A 26,613-nucleotide genomic window follows, 5' to 3' on the forward strand; every position below is an offset into this window, starting at 1 on the left:
GCAGCGATCTCCTCTGTTAAAGTCCAAGGTTTTGTTGACCCATCCATCCACCCTGACCTCCTTCTCCTATACCACCACCCAGCTCCCTTCGTTGCTCCTGCCGCACAAGACTCTTAATTACAACAGCCGCTAGAGGGCTTTGCAACTTGAACACGAACGTGTGTTTCTGGGGCATTTATTTAAATGGCTGATGCTCTCATGTCTCATGGGGTGACCACATCTGTTTTGGTAACCCCTGACCTTTCAGCTAACACCACCCCCCAGGCCAACTGTTTGACTCGTGCAGAAGAAATCTCAAAATATAACGAGCAGAATGCCACACATTCATACTCCCCATAGGATGACTCTTTGAAAGACGGATGTGCACAAGGCCGGACCCCTCTGGAGGAAAAAACTGAAATAGCTGTTTTATCGTGGCTGAGATGAGACGACCCAGAGCCTTAGAAGAAGAAAAAAAATGCCCAGTGTCATCTGACTCTGTAGCATCCAACATCTGTATTGCTGCCAATGTCTTAGGGCTCTGGGTCGGCCTTTTGACCACATGGAAGTAATTAATGATGTACAGCATAACCAATGGGAATAAACATCTCCACATATGCGTCCAAACAATGCACAGCTTTTCACGTTTGCATCACATCGTGCCATATACGATGCTGCCACATGAACCAAGCTTAGCCTGCTAGCTGGCTGACATATAAGCAGCGGGGTTGGGCTTTTTTTCAAGATACAGCAACAGCCCCTTGATGTCTGTGCACATCCCTGCTGTAAAGGCTTTAAAACGAGCACACTGTCAATATCCAGTTCTCAGGATGTAATGAATGCCTCGAGGGGCCGCTGAACACTGAGTCTCGTCGCTGCTGCAGACAGTCCAACTGGTCCTCTTTCAGAAAACCCCTCTCAAAATGTAATATAAGCTGCACATCGTATGCGTGGTGCTGTCCTGTACGATGACGCCAAACAACTTTTGGGTCTTTACATCAAAATGTGTCACATGGCACTTGAAATGACAGATTCGATCACTAATCTAAGTTTTTTTCTCAGATCGATATGTCATCTGCTATGGAGGTAGACATTAAACAGCAGAAAATCAGCCGTGCTTACAGGCTGTCCTCTGTCCACACTTGTTCCTGTGTACATCTGCCAGGAGAGATTGCTATCTGTCTAACACAGCACAGTGCTAATCCCTCCATTAGAGGAGAGGAGATAGCATTAAGCCCTCTGTTGGCAGCTGAGCCTCAGTCAGAAATATTCGCACATCCTCGACACCCTCACGCACGCATGCATGGGCATACGCACACCGATCTGTGCTGTTGTCTCGGGGTGTTTTAAACAGCAGCTTAAAAGCTCTGTGCCCGGTTTGATAATGGCTCCAGTCAAGAAATGTCCTGTTCCTGCAAGACGGTCATTATTCACATCAATTACCTCCTCAGAGCGTCCACAGACTCATCTGCATACACACACACACACACACACACACACACTGCCGGAGTGTGAGCTCACAGCTGGCGTTCCTGTTTGTTCTGAGCGCTGCCGCTCCTGTGCTTACTCTTTCGTTACGTTCTCAACTTTTGTGTTTGGATTTCGTGTCGACCTTGATCCTTCTCATTTGCTTTACTCGCGTCAGCTTGTCTGTGATTCTTCGTCTCATCTTCGGCTGTTCTGTCAGACTCGGGGAAATGCCCGTCTCAGTTTCAGTTTTTAAACTACATTAGGTGCGTTTGATTTACCTCGGTAGACATTTCACAGACTTCAAAACTGGGCCAGCATTCGCATTCATTACCATGTCCTTGTGTTTTGTTTTTTCAGGTATGCAGAATTCCCTCCGCTACCATTTAGCCAGGATCTAGTTTAACATCCCTGACCTCTCCTCTCCTTCCTTCATCACTTGCTACAATTTCCCTCCTTTCTTTTCTGCCTTTCTGTTTTTCTTCTTAATTAGATCAGTTACAGGTGGCCTGTTTACTTCTCGCCACATTAAAAGTGAGAATGTTGTTTAGAGACCTGGCAAATTTTGCAGGTGAGGTAAAAAAAAAAAAATACACTTAACATTCAAAAATTAGCCTACTTACAGTCCTCCCTGCTGCTAACGACCAGACTCTACAACAGCTTGGCTTTTGAAAGTACTATCTGTTGTCTCGGTTTTCATGAGAAAAATGTTCCGGCATCTTTGTACTCATGTAAAACCTGGAGCTACAGCACAAGATCCACTAACTGCTTAACTATAGGTTGTACACACTAACCTTTAGCAGAACTACAGTCAAGCTTCATGCACATTTTAAATGGAATGAACTGTTTATTACTTGGTGGTTAGTTGTCTGACTTTCTGCGCCAGCTGTTGACTATATATGTTTCTTTTTGTTCCTCTCCTGAAAGAGAGATCTTGATCGCATCCCTTGGTGCCCCCATGTTGAAAAGGAAAAAGCAGCATAAATGCCCTTTTGGATGCCCTTCCAAAAAACTTGATGCAGTGCCATATAGACTTTATAGAAAAGAATCCTGTAACACTTGAACACATTCGGTATTCTCTAAAATCATCAGTATGGAGTCATTGAACTTAGATGGCACTTTTAGAACTTATTCACTGAATATATGCAGTTTTCAATAACAGTGAGTGTGCAATAAGCAGGGCTGCTCATAACTTTTTTTAGGCAGGTACTCAGGTGAGTACGAGTGCCAGAGATGGTGTTTGGTACTCACCCCATTCATAACGTGGTCTTAATATATGCAGTCTTCCTCGCTGTCCTCCTCAGTTTCTCTCTCATTGTTGTCTGCATGGTTGATGATGAAGATGCAGCTCTCAGTCCCTGGTTGAGTCTCAGGTCGGCTGTCTCCATCCACAGGTCAGCAGCTTTGACAGGTGAATGCGCATCAGTGCTGACGATGCGACAGACGAGATCTCTTCCTGGTTCCTGCCAAGCCTTTTCCTGTTTGCTTTAAGCACATCAGTTCTCTCACAGAGGAGTTTCTGTCGAGTCGCGAGGCGGCCTCACATTTCTAAAGAACGGTACACATTGCTGTGTTGCCAAAACGGTGGAGGTCTCGCATTTCCTGAGAAGTTGAAAGATCAAAAACTGAAAAAATAATCTGATGACTTGAGGGAGTCATATCTGATGTCAAACTCTTCAGTTGAAGCCCTGAATAAATTTGCCTTGTCCCTGCCAGCATCAGCGTTGGAAACAGTGTGTGTCCTCTGGCCCTCACCATCAAGCAAAAGCATGAACTGTCCACAGGAAACCGTGGCTTCGTCTTTACATTATCCACTAGTCAGCTGGATGTGGTCTTCAAAATGTTGCCAGTGTCAAGCATGTAGGCCAGAAAACAGTGAAAACACTCGCTGCAGGTCACTGGTAGCCAGTTGCATTTGAATGGCTGGCAGTAGTCTCTGTATATTTAAGTGTTTCATGCCTCCATGCAGACAATCTGACAAAACTTCTTCAGCATGCAGTATTTTTGCTCCAACTTTTTGTGTGTAAAACTGCAGTAGCTTTACAACAGAGAGATTAAATGTCTCACAGTAAGAAACCTTGAGGAGGATGTTTTTTTAAAAATGCTGTTGTTGTTGTTCATACCAACGTTGACAGCAGCCCCGTCCGTGCACATGGAGACCATCTTCATCCAGCCAGCCAAGCCTACGTCATGAGAGCTTAACAAGTCCATCAGTTATGGCCCAGTTCAATCAGAATATGTTGTTGTTGTTCAAAAAGTGCATTATGTTTGATTTGTAAGTCATCTAATCCTTTGTAGAATATTTTGCCAGTATTTTAGAGAACTGTGAGAGCAATAAACAGCTCTGTAACTGGAGAATTCACATCGTATCTCCAGCCTTGTATATAAGCATGACTTGAGCTATTTTCATTTATTTTCAAGGAAATATGCCAGTTTGTTGAGATGCATTAGAAATATGTGTCCGCAGTTTCACTACACAATATTTTGAATCGTAGCCATATCAGCAGTCTTCCAGTCTGTCGACTTTTTACAATTGGATGTTTTAACAATGTGCAAAATGTCTTTTTCATCTGTTCCTCTTATAACGCTGATTTATTCACAAAAGCAGTTTTACTTTCCACAGCGTCTCTTCCGCTCGTCTTCGGAGTTAAATCAGGACCAACATGAACAAAAAATCTTTAAATTCATCTGCAGCTAAAGCCGTTTTGTTAATAGTTGTATCATTGATGAAGAAATACATTTGATGACCTGCTTTCCCCGTTCCTTTTTTTTTTTAAATAACATCATTCAATACTTTGCATGTTGTTTTGATATTATTTCTGTTCTCCTCCAGTAATTTACTACACTACTACATTAGGGCACAGTTTATATGTGCCCTTTCAATACACGATCCTGGTGTTCTGTATAGACAGCTTATGATAAGATTATTTGATTTCTCACTGATACATTCCATATGATGTAGATTTGTGGGCACACTGGATTGGTATAGTTCAATGTGTCTCTCAGTTTGTTCCATTAGCCCAGGCGGGTCCAAACTGTTCCATAAAGGGCTGTGTGGCTGCAGGTTTTCGTTCCAGCCAAGGAGGAGCACACCAGGCTGGACTCATTTAATCAGCTGATCTCAGTCTTCAGCTGGTAATTATGTGACCTCTTAATTGGTTGGGACAAAAACCTGCAGCCACACTGCCCTTTATGGAATAGTTTGGACATGCCTGCATTAGCCAGTCAAAACAGAGATGTTTATTCATCTATATTTGTCCAAGTTGGTGAGTTATTATTAAAATATTAGTGCTTTTGCTTCCTTTGGTGATCTGTTCAACTTTATCCACACCTGCCACATCCTCGTCCACATTGCTTGTCTCTTGTTTTGCTGTTTCAGGATGCGTGCCGCTCTCCATCGGCATTCTTTTCAGTTAAGCGTTTATTGCGGTGCACCTCGGTCCCCTGCAGCTTTCTGGCCTGCCTCAGTAATTCAGCTTTGGTGTTTCTGTTCACAAAGTGCATTAAAATTGTCAGCTAGGGAGAGTGTGGCGGGCTGAAATCACATTGGTTTGTATATTCACATTTTGGCTTTCAGAGACCTAAAGCACCTGCTTTTCCACAGAAAGTAATTCACTCAGTGGGGCCGGGAATGAGGGAAATTCTCAAAAACACACCTTGATGTTTATCTAGAGGAAGGAGTATTACCTGCAGCTGCTAAGGCTGGATTGAAACCTGCATCACACACGTTTGTCCTCCGTCCTCAGTCCCTGTTTCTGTTTCCCAGCAGAATGTCTACTACACCAGCTCCCAGCAGCTCCACCTGGGAGTGCTGAGTCCGACGATCGACGACGACGACAACAAGTGTCTGGTGGATGTGAACAGCAGACCCAGGCTGCTGGAGTGCAGCTACGCGGCTACCAAACACATGAAGCTCACCTGGACGTTCACTCAGGTAAACCGCTCTCAAAACAATCAGACGAAAAGACGTGAATGTGCAGTGGAGCTGGACCCTCCACGCACAAAAAAGACAGCACAAACTCCACCTGTGCACGCGTTTCATCCATTTCAGCTCCCCTGCTCGGATGCACCTTTGATCTTATTGGTTTGCTAATTGGTATTCTGCATGTAGCCGTAGCTTCCTGCTGTTTCTTGTCAGCTGGACCGAGGCTCCATGGTTTTAGAGCGCATTTTTACAATTCAGTTGAGCGGGACTCATGCCTCTTCCTCTCCACTTTGTTTCCCCTTCTGGTTTTGTTAGAGCACGGATCATTCTTCTGCTATTTTATGCGAAAGGCATTTTAAAAGCCCATCTACTTCGGTTGGATAATGAGCTTTCACACATCCACAGTTTCTGACTTTTAACAACCCTCTGTCTTATTTTTAATCTTCACACTTTTAATGTTGTCTTAAAATGTGACAGATAAGTAGAGGGAGCTGGATAATTAGTATAAAGAAGACACTACTGTATTCATGCCCTAGGCATCTCTGGTCTGTGTGTGTGTGTGTGTGTGTGCATTTGTGCTCTTCTGTGTGTGTGTGTACTGTTTTTGCCAGACTGAGTAAGAGGCTTATTTAACTATCATTCAGATGCTCCCTCTCTCTCACCCATCGTCCAGCATCCTCAGAGAACAATACCTCACCATCTTTCAGCTCTCCAGTTTCCTCAGTATCTGTAGCTACCGGGCACGCTGGCAGGGAGATCTGCCTCTAATTAGCATCGTCCAGCATCAGAAATTTCACTTCTAACTCATGTCAGGAGGGATGAACCCCATTAGGCACTTCCCCGCGGGGTTTTCAAAAGAGAAGCCCATTTTCTTTCTTAAAAAGTTTGGTGGAGAAGTCAAATAAGGCCTGAGATTGAACTAATATCTTTTCTAACAGAATCACTGAGATGTTACATGTATGAAAGATTTAAGAGTGGAGGAGTAAAGTGAAATGAAATATAAGTTCAACATTTGATCAAGTTTCTCAGGTCACACTGGTTCCCTGTCAGTGAAAATAATTAATTACTGTTGAACCCTGGCTCATCCTTTACTGCCGCTTCTTTTTGTCCAGCCATCACTAGTGATGCATCAGTCGAATCACCAGCGACACACCAAATCTGCGCCTGCACCATCACTAACCCCTTATTAAAAGCAGGGTAGATAATAGCCAGAAGTCATCACCAACCATCACTGTTAAATACATCACATTTACTCAGCTGACAATTTCATCCAAAGCACCTTAAGTGCATTAAGCCATGTGGATACAGCCCCAAAAACTGCAAAAATCATGAATTATATCCGCTTCACCAAATATGCTGAACTGCTGCGAGTGCTACATTTAGAAACAATAAGAGATTTAAGAGTTTTTAACAGTTTTGGGTTTTTTTTTATTATTTCATGGGCAGATGAGTTTTCAGTCTGTGACAGAAGATGTGTAGAGTTTCCTCCCTCCTGATATCAGTGAGGAGCTCGTTCCATCATTGTGTCGCCACGGCAGCAGACGGTCTGGATTTTGTTGAGCTGGCTCTGTCCTCAGCCGGTGGCTACTGTGGCTGTCAGAATTGGTGTCTAGAAAGAAAAAGTGAAGAGCCTCAATAAAAACAAATCATTTAGCAAAGCCATAGTGATGATGCAAAGCTTAGAGCCGCATCAAACGATTATTTTGCTACTGAGGAGGGAGCAGACCTCACAAAGTTAGAATGGCTTGTTAGGAAAAGGATCTTTATTTATACATCCAGCAGACACAGACGATTAACATTGGCAGTCATTTGGATGCCATTTTTCAGTAAATGTAATGCATTTTCTCAGATTCACTGATCAAGTCATTGTGGAGGTGTGAAATGCATTGTCTGATCATCAGTATCAGTACTAGTGGTCATTTTCTTGCTAACCATCTTGCCATCATCAACCCTGTTACTGGCCTTCAACTGGACAGATACTAATGCAGGTTAGCTGCAAACCAGACACCAACCGACTAAAATGATCCAAACTCAATTAAAGTAGCATGGATCAATAAAAGCAATCAAAAACAGAAGATGTTATCACAAATAGAGATTTATTATTGATTATTACTGATCATTTTGTGTTGCGCATGCATCTTCATTTGCGATCTTTAGCGCTCAAGATGTTAGTGTGGGAAGGCCATTAGGAGTGTAGGTTGAGGAGCCGACACACAGGTGGAGGCAGATGGAGATGAGAGAGGATGGAGGCAGAGAGAAGAAACTCAGAGGTAGAGACAGACGAAGAAGAAAGGTGCGGAGTTACAGACAGAAGGAAGAAAGGGATGAGAGCTGGAGGAAGGCAGGGTGAGAGATTAAAAGGAGAGAACAACAGAGGAATGTAAAGAGAGGGGAAGAGTCGGAAAGAAGCGGCGCTGCAAAGAAGCGAAGCAAACAAGAGGAGAGACAGGGAGAGGTAGCGTTTCATGTGAAGCAGTCAGTCAGTATTTGTGAATTATTGATAAGCAGATCCTTTACAATATTGAACTGAGCCTGACCCTGAGGGAACAGCCATCAATAGAGAGAGAGGGAGAGTGGAAGAAGGGAAGAGAGAAAAAATCTGCCAGAGAGCAGCTGCTGTTTTCTGACGTTGTGGATCTTCTGACATCACTTTTTTTATATCTCATTGTCTGCTTTTATTTGTCCCCGGATGGACAACACTTAACTCAAGGTTACTCATTGAAAAGTTGCATTTCGCAAGCACTGAGCACATAAGATTCACACCAGAGCACAGGAGCAAAGAGCAGGCGCTCTCGTCAAGCTTGCTGAGAGAGAATGGTTTGCTTGCGGATGCGATCGAAGTGGAGACATCAAGAGAAACAGCAGTTCTCAGCACTGATCACAATACACTGTAGAAATCCAACGTGAGAATTGATGCAGCGCTGAAAATATTATTTGATGTAGCTTACATTCCTCTTCTGTTGTTCCTTCCATCTATCATTTAGATAGTCATGCATATGAAGTACGGGATGGATGATATTTTAGTCCCACTTTGAGAAAACTTGGTATAGTTTCACTGATGTTGCATCATGTTCAATTCACTATAATCAGTAATTTATAACTGCTCCCAGACGAGTGACTACTTTCTAAGAGATTGTGAACGCTGCCAGCTCATGTTTCCTTTACACCCTGCACACACAGCTGTGGCTTAAGTCAACAATATTTTGGAAACTTTTAATTGGAGTTATTGACGTATTTATGAGCTAGTAATCTTACTTTCTGCTTGGGTGGCGTTCTGTGAAAGAACCTTTTGGGTTTAAATATTTAGAAGGTACATAACTGTTTTGCCATCTGCTTTGTCAAGTCTATGAAGTTCAATATCTTAGAAGTGCGTTCTCTGCAGAATAAACCTCATATTTTCCAGCCTCAAGATTTCTTAAAGTTTGACAATTACCCTTTGTAAGAGGCATTTTGCGAGGCTGTCTTTTCGCGTGAAGCGGCGGAACACAGCACACGGTGTGCATAATTCAGTGGTGTATCAATACATGTCAAACAAGCGAATCACAAAATCTGTGGAGGAAAATATTTACAGTCGGTAAAGAGGAGATCAGAGAATACATGTGGTCCCAGGAGCCACGTGCAGTGCTGGGTTAAGTTAGAGTAATATATCACTATATATGGGCTTCAGTACTTTTATTACTTTTGCTGTAACAACTACTGCTTTATTATTATTATCTTAAGTGTTCAGCAGCTCTCTGCAAAGTCAGCAGTCACAAACACAGTCTGCAAATACAGCTGGAATCAAGACATGTACCCGCCGCCTCACCGATGGTTAAAACTATGGTTTAAACCAGCAGAAAAATGACATTTACCAACTAAAGCACCAACCACCGCCTGAACAGACACTTAACCTTTGCATTTTGGAACATAAAACAGTAAAGTTAAAAAACCCCTTAGTCCAGTGCGGCATGATGGGAACACACAACAGATAAATGACCAATTACGTTTTGATCACGTAAGGTAAGGAGAACCAAACCCGTCCGGCGTACCATCCCACCTCTTGTCCTCCATGGACTCGGAGCCTCTAAGTCTGCAGCCTCTGGACCCTGATGAGACAATGGGGTGTACTTTATTGTGGACACGCACTTTCATCCACACAACATTAGTTATTCAGTATGTCTAATATAATGTGTCTAACATCAGTTCTCACATAATTTCACTGCACTGGAACGATGCACAGCTGTGTTGTTCACACACTGCACTTCACGTTCCTATTGAATCAGGCAGTGACCCCCTAAGGAACCACTAAAGGGCACATTTGAGTCCCTCCCTAATAATACTGGCTCAAACACTTCATAATGTGTGTTGAAACTATACATATACCGTTAATGGTGATTGATCTCTTATAGACAAACGTTGTGAGGCCCACACCTTTGCTTTGTCGAGGTGTTATTATCTGTAGACGGGGGAACAGATATTACTCATTCAGAGCTGAATTATGTAAATAGAGGGAATCTGTGATGCATCAGTTAGTAGGGAGCCGAGGTGCTTCATTGTTGCTGCCCCACTTGCGTGGAGATGAAATGGGTGTATTTCAGCGTGAAAATCTCATCAAGTTTAGCTTTGATATGAATTGCGTTTGCACAAGCGCTTCATGCTTGGCGCTCCAGTCCTCTGTGCTCTTCGTCTCCACGCGGTGCTTTTACTCACCACACCCTCTGTGGCGAATGACTCTGCGATTGAGCGTCTGGCTGACAGATTGCCTGACTTGCCGGCCAACCTGCTGACTGGCTCTCTGATGGTTTTCTGGCTGACTGGCTGTCTGACCGACTGATTAACTTGTGTTCCCACCTTAATAGCAGGGAATCAATAGTGTGGTCCAACGCTGCACTCTGCAGAATGACAGACGGGCTTGCTGCTGAATTGAGGACAAGGTGCTGGACAAATGCCAGATGCGTGCATGCATACGCGTATGCGGGCATGTGTAAAAGATTGCAGGAACAAGAGTGTGTGTGTGTGTGTGTGTGTCTATATGCTCCAGCTCAGCTTCTGTGCACTTAGTCTGAGCTCCACTCCTCGGGGGAGCCAGGAGGTAGAGCGCAGACTTTTAAATACATCTGCTGGAAGTCACTCAGGAGGTCGAACACTACCAGAAAGCCAATTGACTGGTTTTCAGTGCAGGAGGTAAGAAAGATCATTGTGATTACTTTAATGGACCTTAAGTTCGTCTGCTGAGCTATATACAGTCAGAGCCGTCGGTGAAGTCCACTATGACGAGTCACTCCTGCTATAATGTCCCATTAGCAGCCCACTGCAGCAGACAGCGGGAAAGCTGAAAACATCAAACCCACCACAGCAAAAAGTGCTTGGTGTATTTTCTGCAATGCAGTCAGGCCTTAAAGGTAGTGGCTGCATGGGACGCTTGGAATTGTTTCTTCTTTTCATCATAGACACAAAGTCTGGTCGACACTGATCTTTAAACCTGCACAAAGTGATTGTTTTGACCACTCAGCTGTAGCTGTCAACACAACATTTTCACCATATAAAGCTGCAACAGCAATTTACACATCCAGCAGATCAACAGCAGCACAGCCATTCATATGGAGTCACTGCCGTGTCCACCTGACAAATGTAAGTCTATTATTCACTCTGTTTCACTCTGCACCAGCTCCTGAGGGATTTATCTTTAGCTGCTACATGCTCCGTTGTGCTCACCAGCCAGTTGCTAATTGTGTCTGTCTGGAATTTGGTGATGGCCAGGCAGTGCACAATAAAAACTGCTGCCTGGCTGTGAATGACGCTGACGAGAGCCTTAACTTAACTCCGAACAGGTAAATTGCAGACGGTAAACCAAAACAATGTGTGAAAAGGCTCCACAGAGTTGAGTCAGGTGGTAATTCTCTGTCAGTTTGTCACAATGAGCAGCCCCTCTCACACATAGTCATTTGAGCTGCTTTGATGTGTCTTCCTATGCAGGCAGATTAGCAGACATATGCGCACGTTGTCTCACAATGAAGCAGAGTGGAGACGGACCTCCTCTGCTAAATGAAGGTCCACCTCCTTTGTTATGTCAAATGAATACACTTTTACAAAATAAAACCTCAGAAGTCTTCAGGAGGAAAGGGGTTTTTTTAGGAGTGTGACCCAGCTGGCAAACCGTCCTGACCTGCCTGACACAGCTCAGTGGAGTTAGGGATCGATGAGGAGCTGCTCCTGGTCCTTGCTGCTGCCCAAACTTGTTTGAAAATTCAGAAAAAGCAGATATTTACAAAAATCATTGTAGTCGATGAGGTCAAACATTAAATATATTGTCTTTGTGCTTTTGCCTTGTGCGTTTTCAATTGAATACATGTGAAAAACGATTAAGTCATCACATTCTGTTGTACTGATGATTTACACAGCGTCCCAACGTTCAATCAGGGTTGTAGTTATTTACCCCTCACTGTGCTTTTGACTCATTCTGTCGAAATTAATTTGTAAATTTGATTTACTCATTCATTCATTCATTCATCCATTCATTCTGGTCGTATTTCTGTATATGTGTATATATGCTCAGTGTTCGTCATTCAGTATTATCACTTATTGCCGTCGTATTTGTGGTCCCCTCTTACAGAGATGGAGGTCACTGTAATCAGAGCTTACAGCATTCAGATACACAGGTTGATTTAATGTGCTTAATTTTCCTCCTAATTAATGAATGAATTCATTCATTGATTAATTAATCAATGGTAGGTGGCACCCCATATAATGCGACAAGTGTTTCGTGGTAGTTCCACAGTGTAGTAAACCCTGCGCACATCATCTGAAAGTGTGTCGACACACTGTGACTGGCATTACAGTGACGGGCTGTAAACATCGTGTTCCAGAGACCCCAATAACTAATGTGAAGTAGACGTAAAACACAAAGAGGCAGATACTAAAAGAATAGCTCTCGCAACAAATGCACAACAGACCACGATGCAACTGTGGAAACCCTCGTTAGGTCGAGCTTTTCCTTTCTTCTTAAAGAGGTTTTCTCATGCTTCTCTGAAAAAAGATCATTTACCCGCTGATTGGATTTTGAGCGGCATCATAGTCTGCCTCTCTCACATGAAAGGGCTCTTTAGAAAGACATGAACTCTGTAAACGGGATTCACCTGGTCGATCTTTAAAAATCAAACAGGATTTACCTCAGCTCCCAACGCAGCGCGGTCTCGTATTTCACTGATTGGCCTGGGATCGATATAAACAGAGGTTAACTGTTGTGAATCCAATATGTGAATCTCACACAGATTCCCTCTGCGTGTGTGTGTGTGTGCTGTACGTGTGAGTGTGTGGACGGTTTGTTCTGTGAAGTGATCACACCTACACACGGCCTCACAGCCGATATGCGGGCAAGCTGCTCTGCGCCGCGGCAACCGTGCACACGCACACACAGGCGGCCTGGGAGGATCGATGTCTTTTCAGTGATCTGAAAGCCTCGAGGAGAACGTGACCGTGTAGCTGTCGTACACAGGCCTGCTTTTTTTTGTACTAATTTGTAGTGTAGCCAACCGTTCTCATACAGAATGTAGAGTTAGCAGCAAGACTGAGCATGTTTAGAAACACTGCACTCAGCGGTACATTCAGTTCTCCTCTGCTGATGGTCTTTTCTGTGTGTGTGTGTGTGTAATTGAGGGAGATGTAAAGCATATTGATTTGAAAGTAAAGCAGGCTTCCTAAAGCACACAGTGAGTTTGACACAAATGGATCTAGTCTCCTGTCTGCCGGGGCTCAGGCTCATTAAAACATATTACTGTTCTTGCCATATAACGAAGGAGCTGCTGTGGGTGCCAGCCTGTTGTTCAAGAAACTAGCATGTACACACACACACCACAGAGGTACGGGCTCATGCTAAATGGCAGTAACGCAAGCCTCTTATTCAAAGCGTCCACGCACGCACACACACAGACACACACATTTGCATTCCAGCAACATCTCCCTCTGTCTCTCTCACTTCAATCTGCTTTATTGGCAGAAATCTAAAATCAGCACTATTTCCAAAACACCAGAATACCAGTGAATGAAATAACACAACCCAGTCTACAATAAACGTCAAACATCTATCGAATCCAACTATAAAATGAAATTACTTGGACAGAACGGATTCCAACAACAGAAATCTGAGCGTCTGTCTAAAACTACAGCATGATTTTGAATTTTTGCTTGAAATTATTAATTAAAATACCTGCTGGTTAATTTTGTTGATAGTTTCAATGGTTGTAAGACAAATATTCTATATAATAAGCTACATACAAATTCGAACTAGAATCATATTTTTGCATCTTCAAGCTCCTGATGAGGCATAATCTGACCTTTAATGGGAAAAGGTAGCATATTCCCGGCACAACAGAATCATAAAGTGGCTAGAATCTGTATTTTTCTATTTACACTGCAACAATGAACTACTTCTATATTAAAGGGTTAACTGGACTCGGACGGAGCATTTTAGTGTCTTTCTGCTCATTGTTTTGGTTTTCCAGCTGGCAGCTTCTCTTGTTCGGGTCATTCCTGCGGCTGGTGGAGAGCAAAACTGTGCTTACACTCATCAGGTGGACACAAACACAGCTCCAACTGTTGGCTAACAGGTTTGCCACATGAACTTGTGAACTTGTGAAGTCAGTGTTGCATTTACATCTTGTCTCTGCTGCCTCAAGTGGCTAAAGTAATTACTGCAGGTTTAAGGAGCAAGAGTCCCACCAACCCTGTGGAGGCGGTCTGATCTGATCTGATCACTGAAATGACCCATTTTACCCAGATGTTCTAAAAACAGCAACATTATGTGACTCAGATCTGATTTTTAAGAGCCTGCTCCAAAGGATGCATGACGCTGATGGCCTGAATAAATCAACTCTTCCACACATGGCTTCTCTTTGTTGGTTTACTTGATGAGTGAGGCACTTATTCACAAGGAGGACGTGGAGAGCACTCCATCGCTGGAGTGTGGACTCTTGCCCTCTGTCCACTTTATTAAACTGCTTCTAATTTGTGATTACAGGCTGTGAAATTCTAAACACAAGGTCAAATATATAGTCTAGCCTGACAGACGATATGCCTGTGCAGCTTTGCTGTAAACTGGCTCATAATCTTTACAGCATACCTCCAGCAGCTGGAAGGGTGTATGATCCAGAGAGCCAGACCTTACTTAGCAAGGTTACTGACAGTTACAGACATGGATACGGACAACACTGACTGGCTGTTGAAATTGTATATGCGGCGTAATGCACTTGAATGTGGTCTATTTAGGTACAGTGTAAGATGATGTTGTTTATGTTTGCCTACAGGTTGTGTTCGGGTTACATTCTGTAGCCAGCATCGTTTTAATTGAACTGAGGCTTTTGTGGTCCCGGAGGCTTGCAGAGGATTTGAAATGACAGCTGCTCTCTGTTGAATATTTGGACAGCTCAAACCTAAATTCTTTTCGGTACAATGTTTGCACCGTAACTTAATACCAGGATGAAATGTTGCTTTCCCGACTCCTTTTGGTTAAAAGTCAGTCCCACCTCTGATCGCAACCTGAACCAAGAACATACACCCGAGGTCAGCAAAAACCAGGGTAATTGATCAGAGTGGCTGCACCTTTTATTTTTATTTTTCTAAATGACCAATAGTGAAAAGAGGAGCCTCTAAACCTAATTAAATATGGATATGACATGTTCATATTCATGCAATGTTTAGTTCTACTGACAGTCCATAAACGACTGTTGCTAACGTTCCATGAGTGAAGTAGTGGGTGGTAAAAATGATTACATTATTACTGTTGATGGTCCAACTAACCAAATTCATTTTTTAAAAAATGGTGGATGATTTTAAGAGTAGTCAAACACTCAGTGCTCATCTCCTATACACACTAGAATCAAGTGGGGTGGGCAGGTGTGGTGTTGTCAGTGAGCTGGGACCCCCACATGGCTTGCTAACAGTAAACACTGGGTCACTAAAGATAAGATAAGACTTTATTTATCCTGCGCCGGGCAAATTCAATAGTTAGAGCAGCAAAATAGACATGAAAAAATTTACCAAAGCAAAATCTGACATCCCTGAGTTGAGGGCATCAACATTTTTTGCCTACTTAGACAAACTCAGATGGGAGAGTCCATTACAATCATGGAACATACAAACTTAGCAGGTATTATCTCGCTCATACCAGCTGCCAACACATGGCATATATAACCAAATTAAAAATATCAGGTACGACTTTTCTCTTCAAACTAGTTTTGATTTTGCGTCACTGTTTTAGATATTAAATATGTTTTCCTCAGATGTCCCTCAGACGCAGGCCGCTAACTTCACCGTGGCAAAGCTTATTCATGTCCTCTTTCCTCCTCCCGCCTTTAGTTGATTTAGACACCCACACTGACACAAATATCAAACACATTTTAGATGAAATCTGCCTGGTTCTCGCTGAGAAGCTATTCGTCCTTTTTTTTCACTGTTGCTTTAATGTCCGTGCATACATTCAGTATCCATGGTATAAAAGTGCTATAATAGACTTGGTCTCAATATCTGACATAATTGGTGATGAGATGGGAACATCCAGCCTCACCTTGCTGTGCACCACTCACCTCCTCTCTCTTTCTCCTCAGGGTGGCCCCATCCAGAACATGGAGTCTCAGCGTTGCCTGGAGCTGGTGGAGAGCAAGCAGTCAGAGTTCACTTTCCAGCTGGCCATTCAGGACTGCACCGACCAGAAATGGACCATCACTAACATACTGACCGTCCTGCCACAGTGAACACACGGACACCAGCCAGCTACTTTGTCGTGAGCGAGGAAGCTCAAATGAGGAACTCCCCGAACGGAAAAACCAAACTGACCCAGAACCAGTCAGAAATGGATGAACATGCTGACCCAAGCAGCGAACTAAGTGTCCAAAAAATGAGCTTTCGATGCAGGACCTATTTTTAACGAGAATCTGCACGGGAAAAGATGTGCTTCAATCAGACGCGAACCATCAGTAAACTAATAACCATTTTACACCAATGACCTGAGAGAAGAGACACTCACAGATGGTGCAGGGGCTCTTAAAACTTCCCACTCTGCAATCGAAATGAGAAATACGGCGGCTTGTTCCAGGGGACAGGCTCATCAAATCATGTAAGCACTCTGGTTATTGCCGAAGCAGGCCTGGCATGCGCTCTGGGTCCCCATTCGCAGTTTAAGACGGGGCCCGTCCTCCCTGAGTCTCATCACACAATCACCATAACAAATTGAGTGAGCGTGGTTTCAGCGTGTGTGCGTGCAGAGGTACAGATGCGAGATGACTGACTGCACTCATTCTGGAAAGATCTAGCAATCGTGCAACGCAAACTAGCTGCTTTGTCACGCAAATTACGTGTGGGAGAAGTGTTACAGACTACTTAGCTCAGAGTGCAGGCAGGACAGATTCCCTCAGCGTCACTAAAAAAGTGAGAAAGTGCAATGGACAGTAGCCGCCGAGTGATTTAAAGTGACACTGTGATAGAAACTGTGTCCCTCAGAAGCTTCACATTATGCTTTGGAATTCATTTGAGGAGAAGCAGAGCCGACACGCTGGCAGGCGCCATGTTTGTGTGTTCAGAGACAGACGGGGAGATTCATCCAGAAAAGAAGATTTGAGGCTTCCTAGCTAATTTAAGACTGGCGTGTGACATGATTGGGCTCATGCAGCATAGGTGATGTTGAAAAAGCTGGGGTCGGAGGGGATGAAGCGCACCTCAGGAGCCCCATCCCAGGTCTGACTTCAAGGCAAGCACATGTCCGCTAGAGGCAGGCACAGAAACAGGTGATCTCAGAGAGGGAGGTCACAGTGGGCTGATAGGGCAACATGAATACCCCATCCACATTTTGTTTTTAGTTATTTTCATGTCATTTCATTTGTAAATGTTTTATGTGCAAGATGTCGATATGGAGATCTGTAATCAGACAACATGGTTTGAAAAGCCTGCGTGGGGGTAAGATGGATGTGCAGCTTTAACACAGCAAAAAGATCAAAATTAGATACTTATTGTCCTATTTCAGGGGTCAAAGCACTGATTTAAAATTTCAAGACTGAAGGCTGACTCCGTACTAACTTTGGCCGAGACGAGGGTCATGCCGCATTGAGGATCAATGATTCTTGTTGGAAAATGATCACAGAACAAACTCATGTTTACAAAGATGGAAAGCGATGAAAAAAACAGTCTAAAGTCTAAGAATGAGCTGCAGGCGCAAACACTGCTGTCCGTCCTCGTCAGCAGCCTGAACATGTTGTTGAAATCATACACCAGATTATATATTAATTAACTGGAAGTATTTTTGCCTGTAAATTAAATGGATAATTCTCAGTTACTCAGTGTTATTTGAAGAGGACACAAAGATCAAACTGTGGGTTGCAAACTATGGAGGACTGGGCTGTGAAATGATTGACGTCCATGTGTGTGACCACTTCTCTGTTGATTGGTAGAGATTCTGTCTTATTAATACACAACACATGCAACGCCAACAGCAAAGGTGGTAGCAGACCTTTCTCGCCATCAGACCACAAATATTAGCATAACTGATAAAAACACTGACCAAAATCAAGAATGCAAAGCGCAAGTTGAAATAAACACATCTTGTAAAGCATCACAACTCAAACTCCAGGATCACTGTAATTGCAGCACTGTTTTAATGCATAGCTTTGTGTTACAGTGCAACCTTTTGGTGATAAACTCATTTCTGACTTCATGAGATGCTGAGGACAGCCAGTGTGGGGGACGCGTTTGATCAATCCAGCAACATCTCGTTTCAGGAGGAGGTGTAGGTGCAGCCTGCTAGCCCTCACTCCTCTGAAGGACACGTCTTCTTAGGACGACCCCTCTAAATGCGACCCAGCTCTCCACCCACGCAGCTGCTGGTCTGGTCCACCCCCCTCTGTGCTGGTTTTTTAAAAGGTGTGCTGGGAAATGTAGGACATCACAGCTGAAATGCGCAGAGGTGGAATCCAATGACGAGTAACATAAAAGACATGGAACAGATGGATGTTATGTCATCCATAACAGATGGATGATATGTGACAGTGGAGGAGCATCAAGCGATCCTTTAAAATTCTGCTGCTGTGCCCTTGAACCAGTAAATACACTGGTGTGTGTGTGAATGTGTGTGTGAATGTGTGTGTTCCCTATTATTCGTTTTGTTCTGTAAATGCTTTGTTCCCTTAAAGCTCTGCATCATGGTAATAATTCAACAAAGGGGGTTGTGAGCTGATAAACTGGCATTTCTACACATCTAAAATCCACAGCTAACCATGGGGAGCAAACAAAAGTCAACAAACAAAGAAGGAGAAAGAACCTCGGCACCCAAAGCCATGTAATTAGTCTGGGCCTGACTCATGGAGTTTACATGGGACAGCGCTAGCTCAGCCATATAGACTGGGTATTTGTGACTGAGATAGTGTCTGGATGTCTTTTTTATGTATGAGAAAATGTTGCTTTTGCTGATTTGACACTTGCATATACTACTGCTAAATAATTTGCTCTACACTTACAGATCTCCCAAAGTTACACACTGTCATAAAGCCTTTAATTAAATATGGCTGCTTTGCAATCAATCTCCCAATTATTCAAATCCCCAGCCTTCACCAATCTCTATCAATAATTCAACAGAAAAACCGGGTGAAGCCATTCATTATTAACGCGGCTATTATGTATTAAAAAGTTTTCCTTTTCAATCACAGCCCACTGAGGTACCAGTAACACAGCGCTGGAGCAGTGGTAACTCTTGGAGGACTGGAACTGTATGCCTTCTATCGGCTACTGTGTAGCATCTGTTACCAAACCTTCTTTTGACCTTCTGTTCTTTTTGTGGCTCAGGTTTGTAGATCCTGAAATCTTAAAAGTATCTCAATTTTTGGGAAGCTGTTACTATATCAAGTCATGAAAATGTCCGAGCTATTTTATTAGTGTATTTAAACTGGATATTTATAAGTACCAACAGTAAAAAATGATTATGGCAAAACTTGTCCGGTGTGATCTTTTCACCTCTGCTGAACACTGAATATTCAGTCGCTGGTAGAGGGTTTAGCTTGCTAAAACATATCGTCTGTCCTCACACGGTGGATTGCCGAGTGGCATGCAGACATGTAAAGTTGCATATTAAAGGCTTCATCACTTGGCGCCTGCGCAACAAGCTGCAAACACAATACTGACACATTAAAGCTGATGCGGGGAACGTGTTCGCACACCCGGCCGGCATGGAGCAATGTTAGCGCTCGTTAGCTGACAGATGTTCACCGCTCACATCTAAACATCTGTGTAGCAGTGAGCAGTTAGTGTACAGTGGGTTTATCAGAGCTTTGTCACAGGAAACAGCTGTCTGGTGGAAAGGAGGTGAGACTGAACCAAAGCAGTGATGTTTCAGGCCAAAAGAATCAGCAGAACACAGACCCTGAAACGCTGGTTAGAGCTGAGGGGAACTGCTGAGCTGGGTGATGATTTTCTGTGGGTTTGACAAGCGACCTCTTCCACATGAGGCTACACATGGTCATTTGACCTATTGTTCATATAAGATAATGAGTGCATCTTTAAAGTATCAAGATTAAATGAATTATCATACAGAAAAATGGTCCCTTGAGGTACATTACTGGATTATTATTACTCATGTATTAATGTGTAAGTAGCAGTCAGTCTAGGTGAAGTGAATTTCTGATGACAAGCTGTTAAAGATGTTTAGTAAGTAAAATCAGCAGTATTTCCCTCTGAGATTTGGTGGAGCAGAAGAATAAAGGAGCTCATACTACACGTCAAAGCACCTCAGTTTGTACTTGAACTTGAGTTAGTGTGCTCTGTTAGTTCCACACTCACAGTGTGAGACTGCACAATGACTGATCCTGCCATCAGAATATTTATCATGACAATTTGAAAAGCTCAGCTAACAAATTTTAGCCCTATTCGGTCAATGCTTTCAGTATTTTCAACTGCAGTGAACTCTGAATTAAAGCAAATGTTTCTTTTATTTTGATATTTGACAGTTAAATGTGTACAAAAAATACCTGATAAACTGTAAAGTCCTGACTTTCAATCATCCCCTTGACTGTTCTCAACCATCTTTACAGTCGCTGTCTGAAATTTCTAGGACAACCACCCATGGCCGCCTGCTTAGGTTTTAAAATGGAGGAGAAAATGTAAAAAGAAACATAATGAGCAGGGGGTCCTCACCCAGAAAAAGTAATCTAAAACAAATTTCTACACCAGCCAACCTCTTAGAATAAATCAAGAAACAGCCACCTGCACTCAACTAGATGAGTTAGAGCGAGGGTGAAAAGCAAGAATGCATTAAGAACAGGATGTAATTGGACGGAGCAGGAAATGATTATCCGAAGAATGTATAGAATATTATATACATAAAAACATGATGTAGGTTAAAACGGTAGCATGCGTCAGGCTACTGGGCCATCGTCAAGGGCAAACAAGGACAGAGGATTTCTATAATCACCTAATTGCAGGATTGTATGAAGTTTATTTTTAAAACGACAAAACACGGGGTAGCAAACCACAACTGTGCTCCCCCTAATTGAATAATGGGGATGCATTTGCTCCACTTGCTCCGCTGCTCAGGCGCCAGTGCAAGCGCCTCGTCAGTAAGTAACTCCTCCATCGAACATGTTTGGAAGGGGGTGAAGACAGTAGGCTACGTCTAATCAGCCTGAAATCTGAACCGGCTGCATTCTCATTCAGCAGAGTTACAGAGTTGTTTGCCTGCGCCTACTAAATTTTATATTAGCTGCAAAGATGCAGGTCGCTAACAGGAGCACAGGCGTTTCCCTGAGTGTCTGCGTCTCCGCTGAACTTGGAGTTTGGCATCATGAAACATGCATGAGTTGGCACTCTCTGAGCACCACTAACATCAGTCCCAGTAATGCTACTGTTTACTCTCCCGCTGTCTCATAAAAGCCGTCATTTTCATACACACACACACACACACAATTTACTTCATCATTTTACAACAAGGAAAGGAAACAGAAGTGGATTTCGGGGAAAAGCATTCCATGTAATGACTTTGCATTAATCTCATTATAAAAAGGTGGACGTGTTTCACCATGCTACAAATTAAACTGCACAGATAGCTTTAAGCAGCTCTGACTTTCTCATTATTACGTTATTTTTATATGTTTGGGGCATAAAAACAACTGAAGCTCATTCATATGATTTTCTATCTAATATTTTATAGCCATTTGTGCCCTTTTTCAGTTATTTTTATAAGTGAACAAACTTTTTCAGATATATTTGTTATATCACAATTTATATCAAGTGTGTATTTGCACACAATAGAAAAGGTCTTTAAAGACTGTAATGAAATTGTTTAATATTTATATCCAAAATCCTGAATTTGAAGTCCTGAATAACTTTCAGCTGACTTAGAAAGACTTGATGTGGACTTCTCTCGACAGACATGAGACTTGAAGGAACTTGAATCTTGGCTTGAGACTTATTTTGACAAGACGTCGCCTTTCAGTTCATTCGAGACTCGACTTGAGCCCGGCTTTGACGTGACTTGGTGCCCGACTAGGAAATCTGCTCAAAGGTCTCTTTAACCCCTGAAATATCCCAGAAAAGGTGCATGACTCACTTTGTTTTGAAGAGCTGCTAAACCTTTGACAAGACGTTGAAACGTGGTTTTAATTGACTTGAGACTTTCTTTGACGTGATAGCGACTACAGCTTGACTCGATCAACTTGAGACTTGACTTGGACTTGCTCCAAAGGACTTATGAACAGTGAGACTTCTTGAAATTTCCCAGAATATGTGCATGACTCACTTTGCTTTAAAGAAAAATTTGAGATTCAGTGGAGGATTTCTCTTCTTATGATGGCCTGAATGCTCAGAAGATTCTCCACAGTGACAAGTATAAAGCTCTGGAGAAAAAAACAGAACAGTAAGCTCTTACTGGTGCAGTCTGTCCTCTGTAGTTTAGTTAAACTGGGGGCAGATGTGTGGTTCTCTGCAGCCTCTGAGGATAAACTAATTACCACCTCCAGGCAACATCCTACTCTGTCGTTAGGCCACTGAAGAGCTGGTTGGACTCTCTCTTTCTCTCAGTCCCGGCTCTTGCCTCTGCCATTATCCTCTCTGCTGTCCCTCCCTCTTCCTCTCACTCATCCTCACACAGAGCTCTTCCTTCCCTCTCTTTAATTCACTTTTCCTCCGCTTCCTCCCCCTCTTTTAATAGCGTCCATTATAGAGAGGATGCATCTTCACTAAAGAGGGAGCCATCTTTTAATGCAGTGCCTTCTTGGAGGATTACAGTGATGCATGAGTATGCCCAGGCATCAAAAGAGCTTTTCACTTTGTCTCTGTAAGCAGTAAACAGTGGAGAACAAAGTGTTTAGATCCTTTACTGAAGTTAAAGTATTAATACCACACAGTGAAAACACTCCACTACAAGTAAAAGTCCTGCATGAAAAGTAAAAGTATTCAATGTGCAGTAAAATACTCCCTGTCAGTGATGTTTTTGGATTAATATTACTGCTGCATTAGTGTGTTTGTTGCATTTTACTGCTCTAGATGTTTAACACTGAGTTAATGTGAACTACTTTATGTACTGATAGGTAGTTTAATCTGCAGCGATACAGCCGCATCATATTCTATTAGATCATCATACGTCTGTAGCGTCGCTGTCCTCTGAGACCCACGCATCTCCAAAAAGTCAACTCTTCATGAACTCAGACAAACAGCCTGTTTTCAGCTCATCCAAGAGGGTTTTTTAAATAATTTATTTTGTTTGAGAAGTAGCAGAATCTTCTCGACAGATAAAGGAACTGCTAATCATAATGTTTATGAGAAAATTTGGAGATGCTTGTTTCTGGATGGATGGATGTAGTATAAAGCTACGTAAAATGTAAATACTCAAGTAAAGTACAAGTACCTCAAATTTGTCCTTGAGTACAGCACTTGAGTAACTTTACTTGGTTACATTCCACCGCTGGCGATGAGGCATTTCCATGGACGACTTGGCATAAAAGATGAAACCCATCTATATTGTTTGGAGGAGTTGCCATGAACACCTCATAAACAAGCCTCATAGCCTCATAACATCAAAGGCGTTGTAAACCCAGTACATTCAATGAGCTGTGAGCATGCACAATAATACACATACACACACACACACATCCATGCAACAACGTAGCACTAAACGGCAACTGAGTGATTAAAGTCAGCAAGGCACTCTGAGGCCTTTAAGGGAACAGTAATGATGCAGCGTCAACCTTTGCTCACGCCTCATTGGCTCACGCGTCTGCTGAGCAACTGCTGGGACTTAATTGAAGGGTACACTTCATTAACACTGTTGCCAGGTGACCACGGAGGCCTAATTGAAGGGCAATGCTTCACTGGATCTGTGCCTGTCCATCAATCAGGTGCATTAGCAAGAGCTCCGCTTTTTATCTCTGTTGGCAGTGGAATGTGTTGACTGAAAGAGGGAAGAAGTGTGGCAGGAAAAGAGAGGGAAGGAAAAAAAGGGGGAGGGAGAGTGGAGGGGAATAAAAGCAGAAACGGGGAAGATAAGGGGTGCAGAACTAGGAGGGAAAGGCATGAGAGAGGAGGATTAAGGGTCCAAGGGAGACAAGAAGGGCGGGAGGAGAAGGAAGTCCTTGGGGATCTGATTATCAGACGAAGCAGCAAATGCTGCATCAGCAATATGTCAGCATGGAAATGAAAGCTCTCCTAGCAGGAAAAAAAAGACTAATCTCCTGTTTCTAATTGGATAAAACCTACGCTAAGCAAGGAAACCATCAGCACTCAGACTCAGAATGGAATGACATTGAATTCTCATGCACCATTCAGTTTCACAAAAGTTCCTGCGGGCCACATGCGGGGAACTCGAGAATCCATTACATTAACATTTTTTATTCTAACTGTGCGTGTGGAGCAGAGATAACATTTCAAGTATTAGTTATCATCGCAGTCAAGCAAACATAACTTCAGCTCGCGGAGTCCTGAGGCAGGTATGAAATGGACTCATAAGTGGATTCCTACAAACAAGATGAGATAATAAAAAGTGGAAATGAAGACTTTTACTTTGTTAAAAGGGTGGAAACTGGGGAGGAATAATTTGGAATTACCATAGACTCTGGGTCACTGGTAATTAGACTAATGAGTGAAAATATTCTATTATGCAGTGAAAGCACAAAGGTGCAGCCTAGATGGAGTCAAGCTATCTCTATAAAACATACTGAATCCAGTCTGTTCGCCGTGACAGTTCCCTGGAGAAAGAAATGGGAGAAATGAAAGAAGCATCAAATATCAGCGCCAGGCTGTGAAAGCTCTGCCGCGCCTGTCACTGTTCCCGCCTCTTCAAGACGTCTAAACCAGGAGAGCAAACCTGAAAAACACAGCCTGAAGCGGTCAAAGAAGTCATCACCGAGAACTCTTGTGTCTGTGCGCAGGTGAGGGGGGTCAGCAGCGGTTCGGGACTGATCAAAGCTCGAACGTCACTGGAAGGAGTGGGCTTGATGAAGAATCTGTCAGAAGACGCCACGCCGGCTGTGAAAAAGCCCCTCGCGCTGCTGCTGCTGAGAGCGAGACGCCCGCGCTGCCGCCGCCTTCCAAGCATGGCTGTCTCTCCCACTTGTTGGGAACTACAGTGAGGCATGAAAAGAAGCGGCCGTGAGTTGTGCATCGCCTCACTGTCTCTGAGGATCTCCTGCACGCAGACAACACACCATTTGTGGATAATATAGCACATGAACTCCCTCTCAAGCCTGGACACGGGGGCCTCGTGCACACACCATGAAGGCCTGACGCGCAGAGTCAACTTGAGGCCACGCTGCTGTTGAAGTGCGGTGCAGCATTTGTGTTGATGGCAGAGAGATCATGAGAGATCCTTTTCCCTGCCCAGAAAGCTTAGAAGTTATTAGCGTTGTAACAACCCTGGCAGGGATCTGCTAACTTCCCTGCCAAGTCCGAGCCGCCTGTTGGTGAGGGGGCCATGCTGTCGGTGGAGAAGCATGAAGTCTTTTTAGATTGAACAGCCAGTCAGGGTTTTTTTTTTATATATATATTTTTGAGACATTAATCAGGACTATGTGACCAATGGCCTGAAACTAGGACTGTCCTCAGTTGCTGCACTGTGGTATTGACGTTGAGCCATCAGACCAAAGCAGTAATTCACAGTCATCCTCGAGTCAGCATCCACCCAAAATGTGCAGCATAATGCACCATCACGCTGTGTGCCACTTAGATCTAATTTCCATTTCTGGAGATTATCATATAGAACAAAGAACTGAAAGAGAGAAGGCACAAGTGAAATGGAATAGGGAGCTGAAGTGCTGACATTACCTCGAGGCTAGCCTGTTCCACTCTTTGCAATGTTAAATGAGGTTCTGCATCCAAAGTGTGGATTCTTCACAAGTTATCTTCTCACAAATATCACTGATTTTGAATGATGTTTTCTAACTTCTGGAACAAAACACTAAAAAATGACTTAAAGCTGAGAGTTATCCAGCCTAAGCTTTCTTGCCATAGACAGTGTTCTGTCCTAATATCTCTCTCGTCACCACTGTGAAACTTCATCAGCACTTCAAGAGCAATGTTGTGTTAAATTAGATCAGAGCATCAGGACTTTCAGTGGCTGGCTGGTCATGTCCAGATGCTCCTCTGCACAAATAAGGCAGCTCTTTTTTGCCTGCAGTTGGCTCCAGTGTGATGATGAACTTGTGTGTTAGTATAAATAAATGTGGTGTGATCAGCAGAAAATAACAGTTTTTAAGGCCTTGGTGTGATAACTGCTTATTGCTGCAATAATAAGTTAGTAAGTAGTTTTTTCTCAGTTTTATTGACTACTTCAGTTTCCACTTAAACATAGACAATAACCATCAGCCAGTCATGTCGTTGTTTGTGCTGCAGTACATTAAATTATATTTTGGCTTGTCCTTCTCTTTCAGTATTGTTTCAACCCCACTGCTCTGTGAAATGTGTCAGAGATGATGGATACCGCTCAAGAGCAAACAGACCCAATGAAAAATGGTACACAGCTACAGAGTTATACTAGTGTATTCAAGGCCTGCCAGCTAGAAGGAAAAAAAAAGAAAAAAACTATATTAGCAGGTCTGTCATGTACCGAGCAGTGGGATATATTACAGCTAGAAGCAGTTTTAAAACAAGCTGGGGCCCTGCCAAGAAAGTCTCAGAGCAATATCTTCAGCCATATGGATGGGGGAATGCATTCTGCTCTAGATGGCATGGGCTCTCTGACAATATTTAATATTGTATAGATATAACCTGCTGGGAAATCAACTTCAGGATGTCTGTGGGGC

The 26,613-nt window shown here is 43.2% G+C and overlaps 1 protein-coding gene across 1 annotated transcript in view; it reads left to right on the forward strand.

Annotated features, from left to right (window-relative positions):
• LOC121608093 (polypeptide N-acetylgalactosaminyltransferase 18-like) overlaps positions 1-16,098 on the forward strand; it is a 144,830-nt gene extending 128,732 nt beyond the window's left edge. The window contains exons 10-11 of the mRNA XM_041939228.1: positions 5,216-5,380; positions 15,952-16,098. Of these exons, the coding sequence (XP_041795162.1) occupies positions 5,216-5,380; positions 15,952-16,098 (312 nt within the window). The remainder of the gene's footprint in view (positions 1-5,215; positions 5,381-15,951) is intronic.
• Positions 16,099-26,613: the final 10,515 nt, after the last annotated feature.

The sequence above is a fragment of the Chelmon rostratus genome, chromosome 6, assembly GCF_017976325.1.
Source record: "Chelmon rostratus isolate fCheRos1 chromosome 6, fCheRos1.pri, whole genome shotgun sequence".
Lineage (NCBI taxonomy): Eukaryota > Metazoa > Chordata > Actinopteri > Chaetodontiformes > Chaetodontidae > Chelmon > Chelmon rostratus.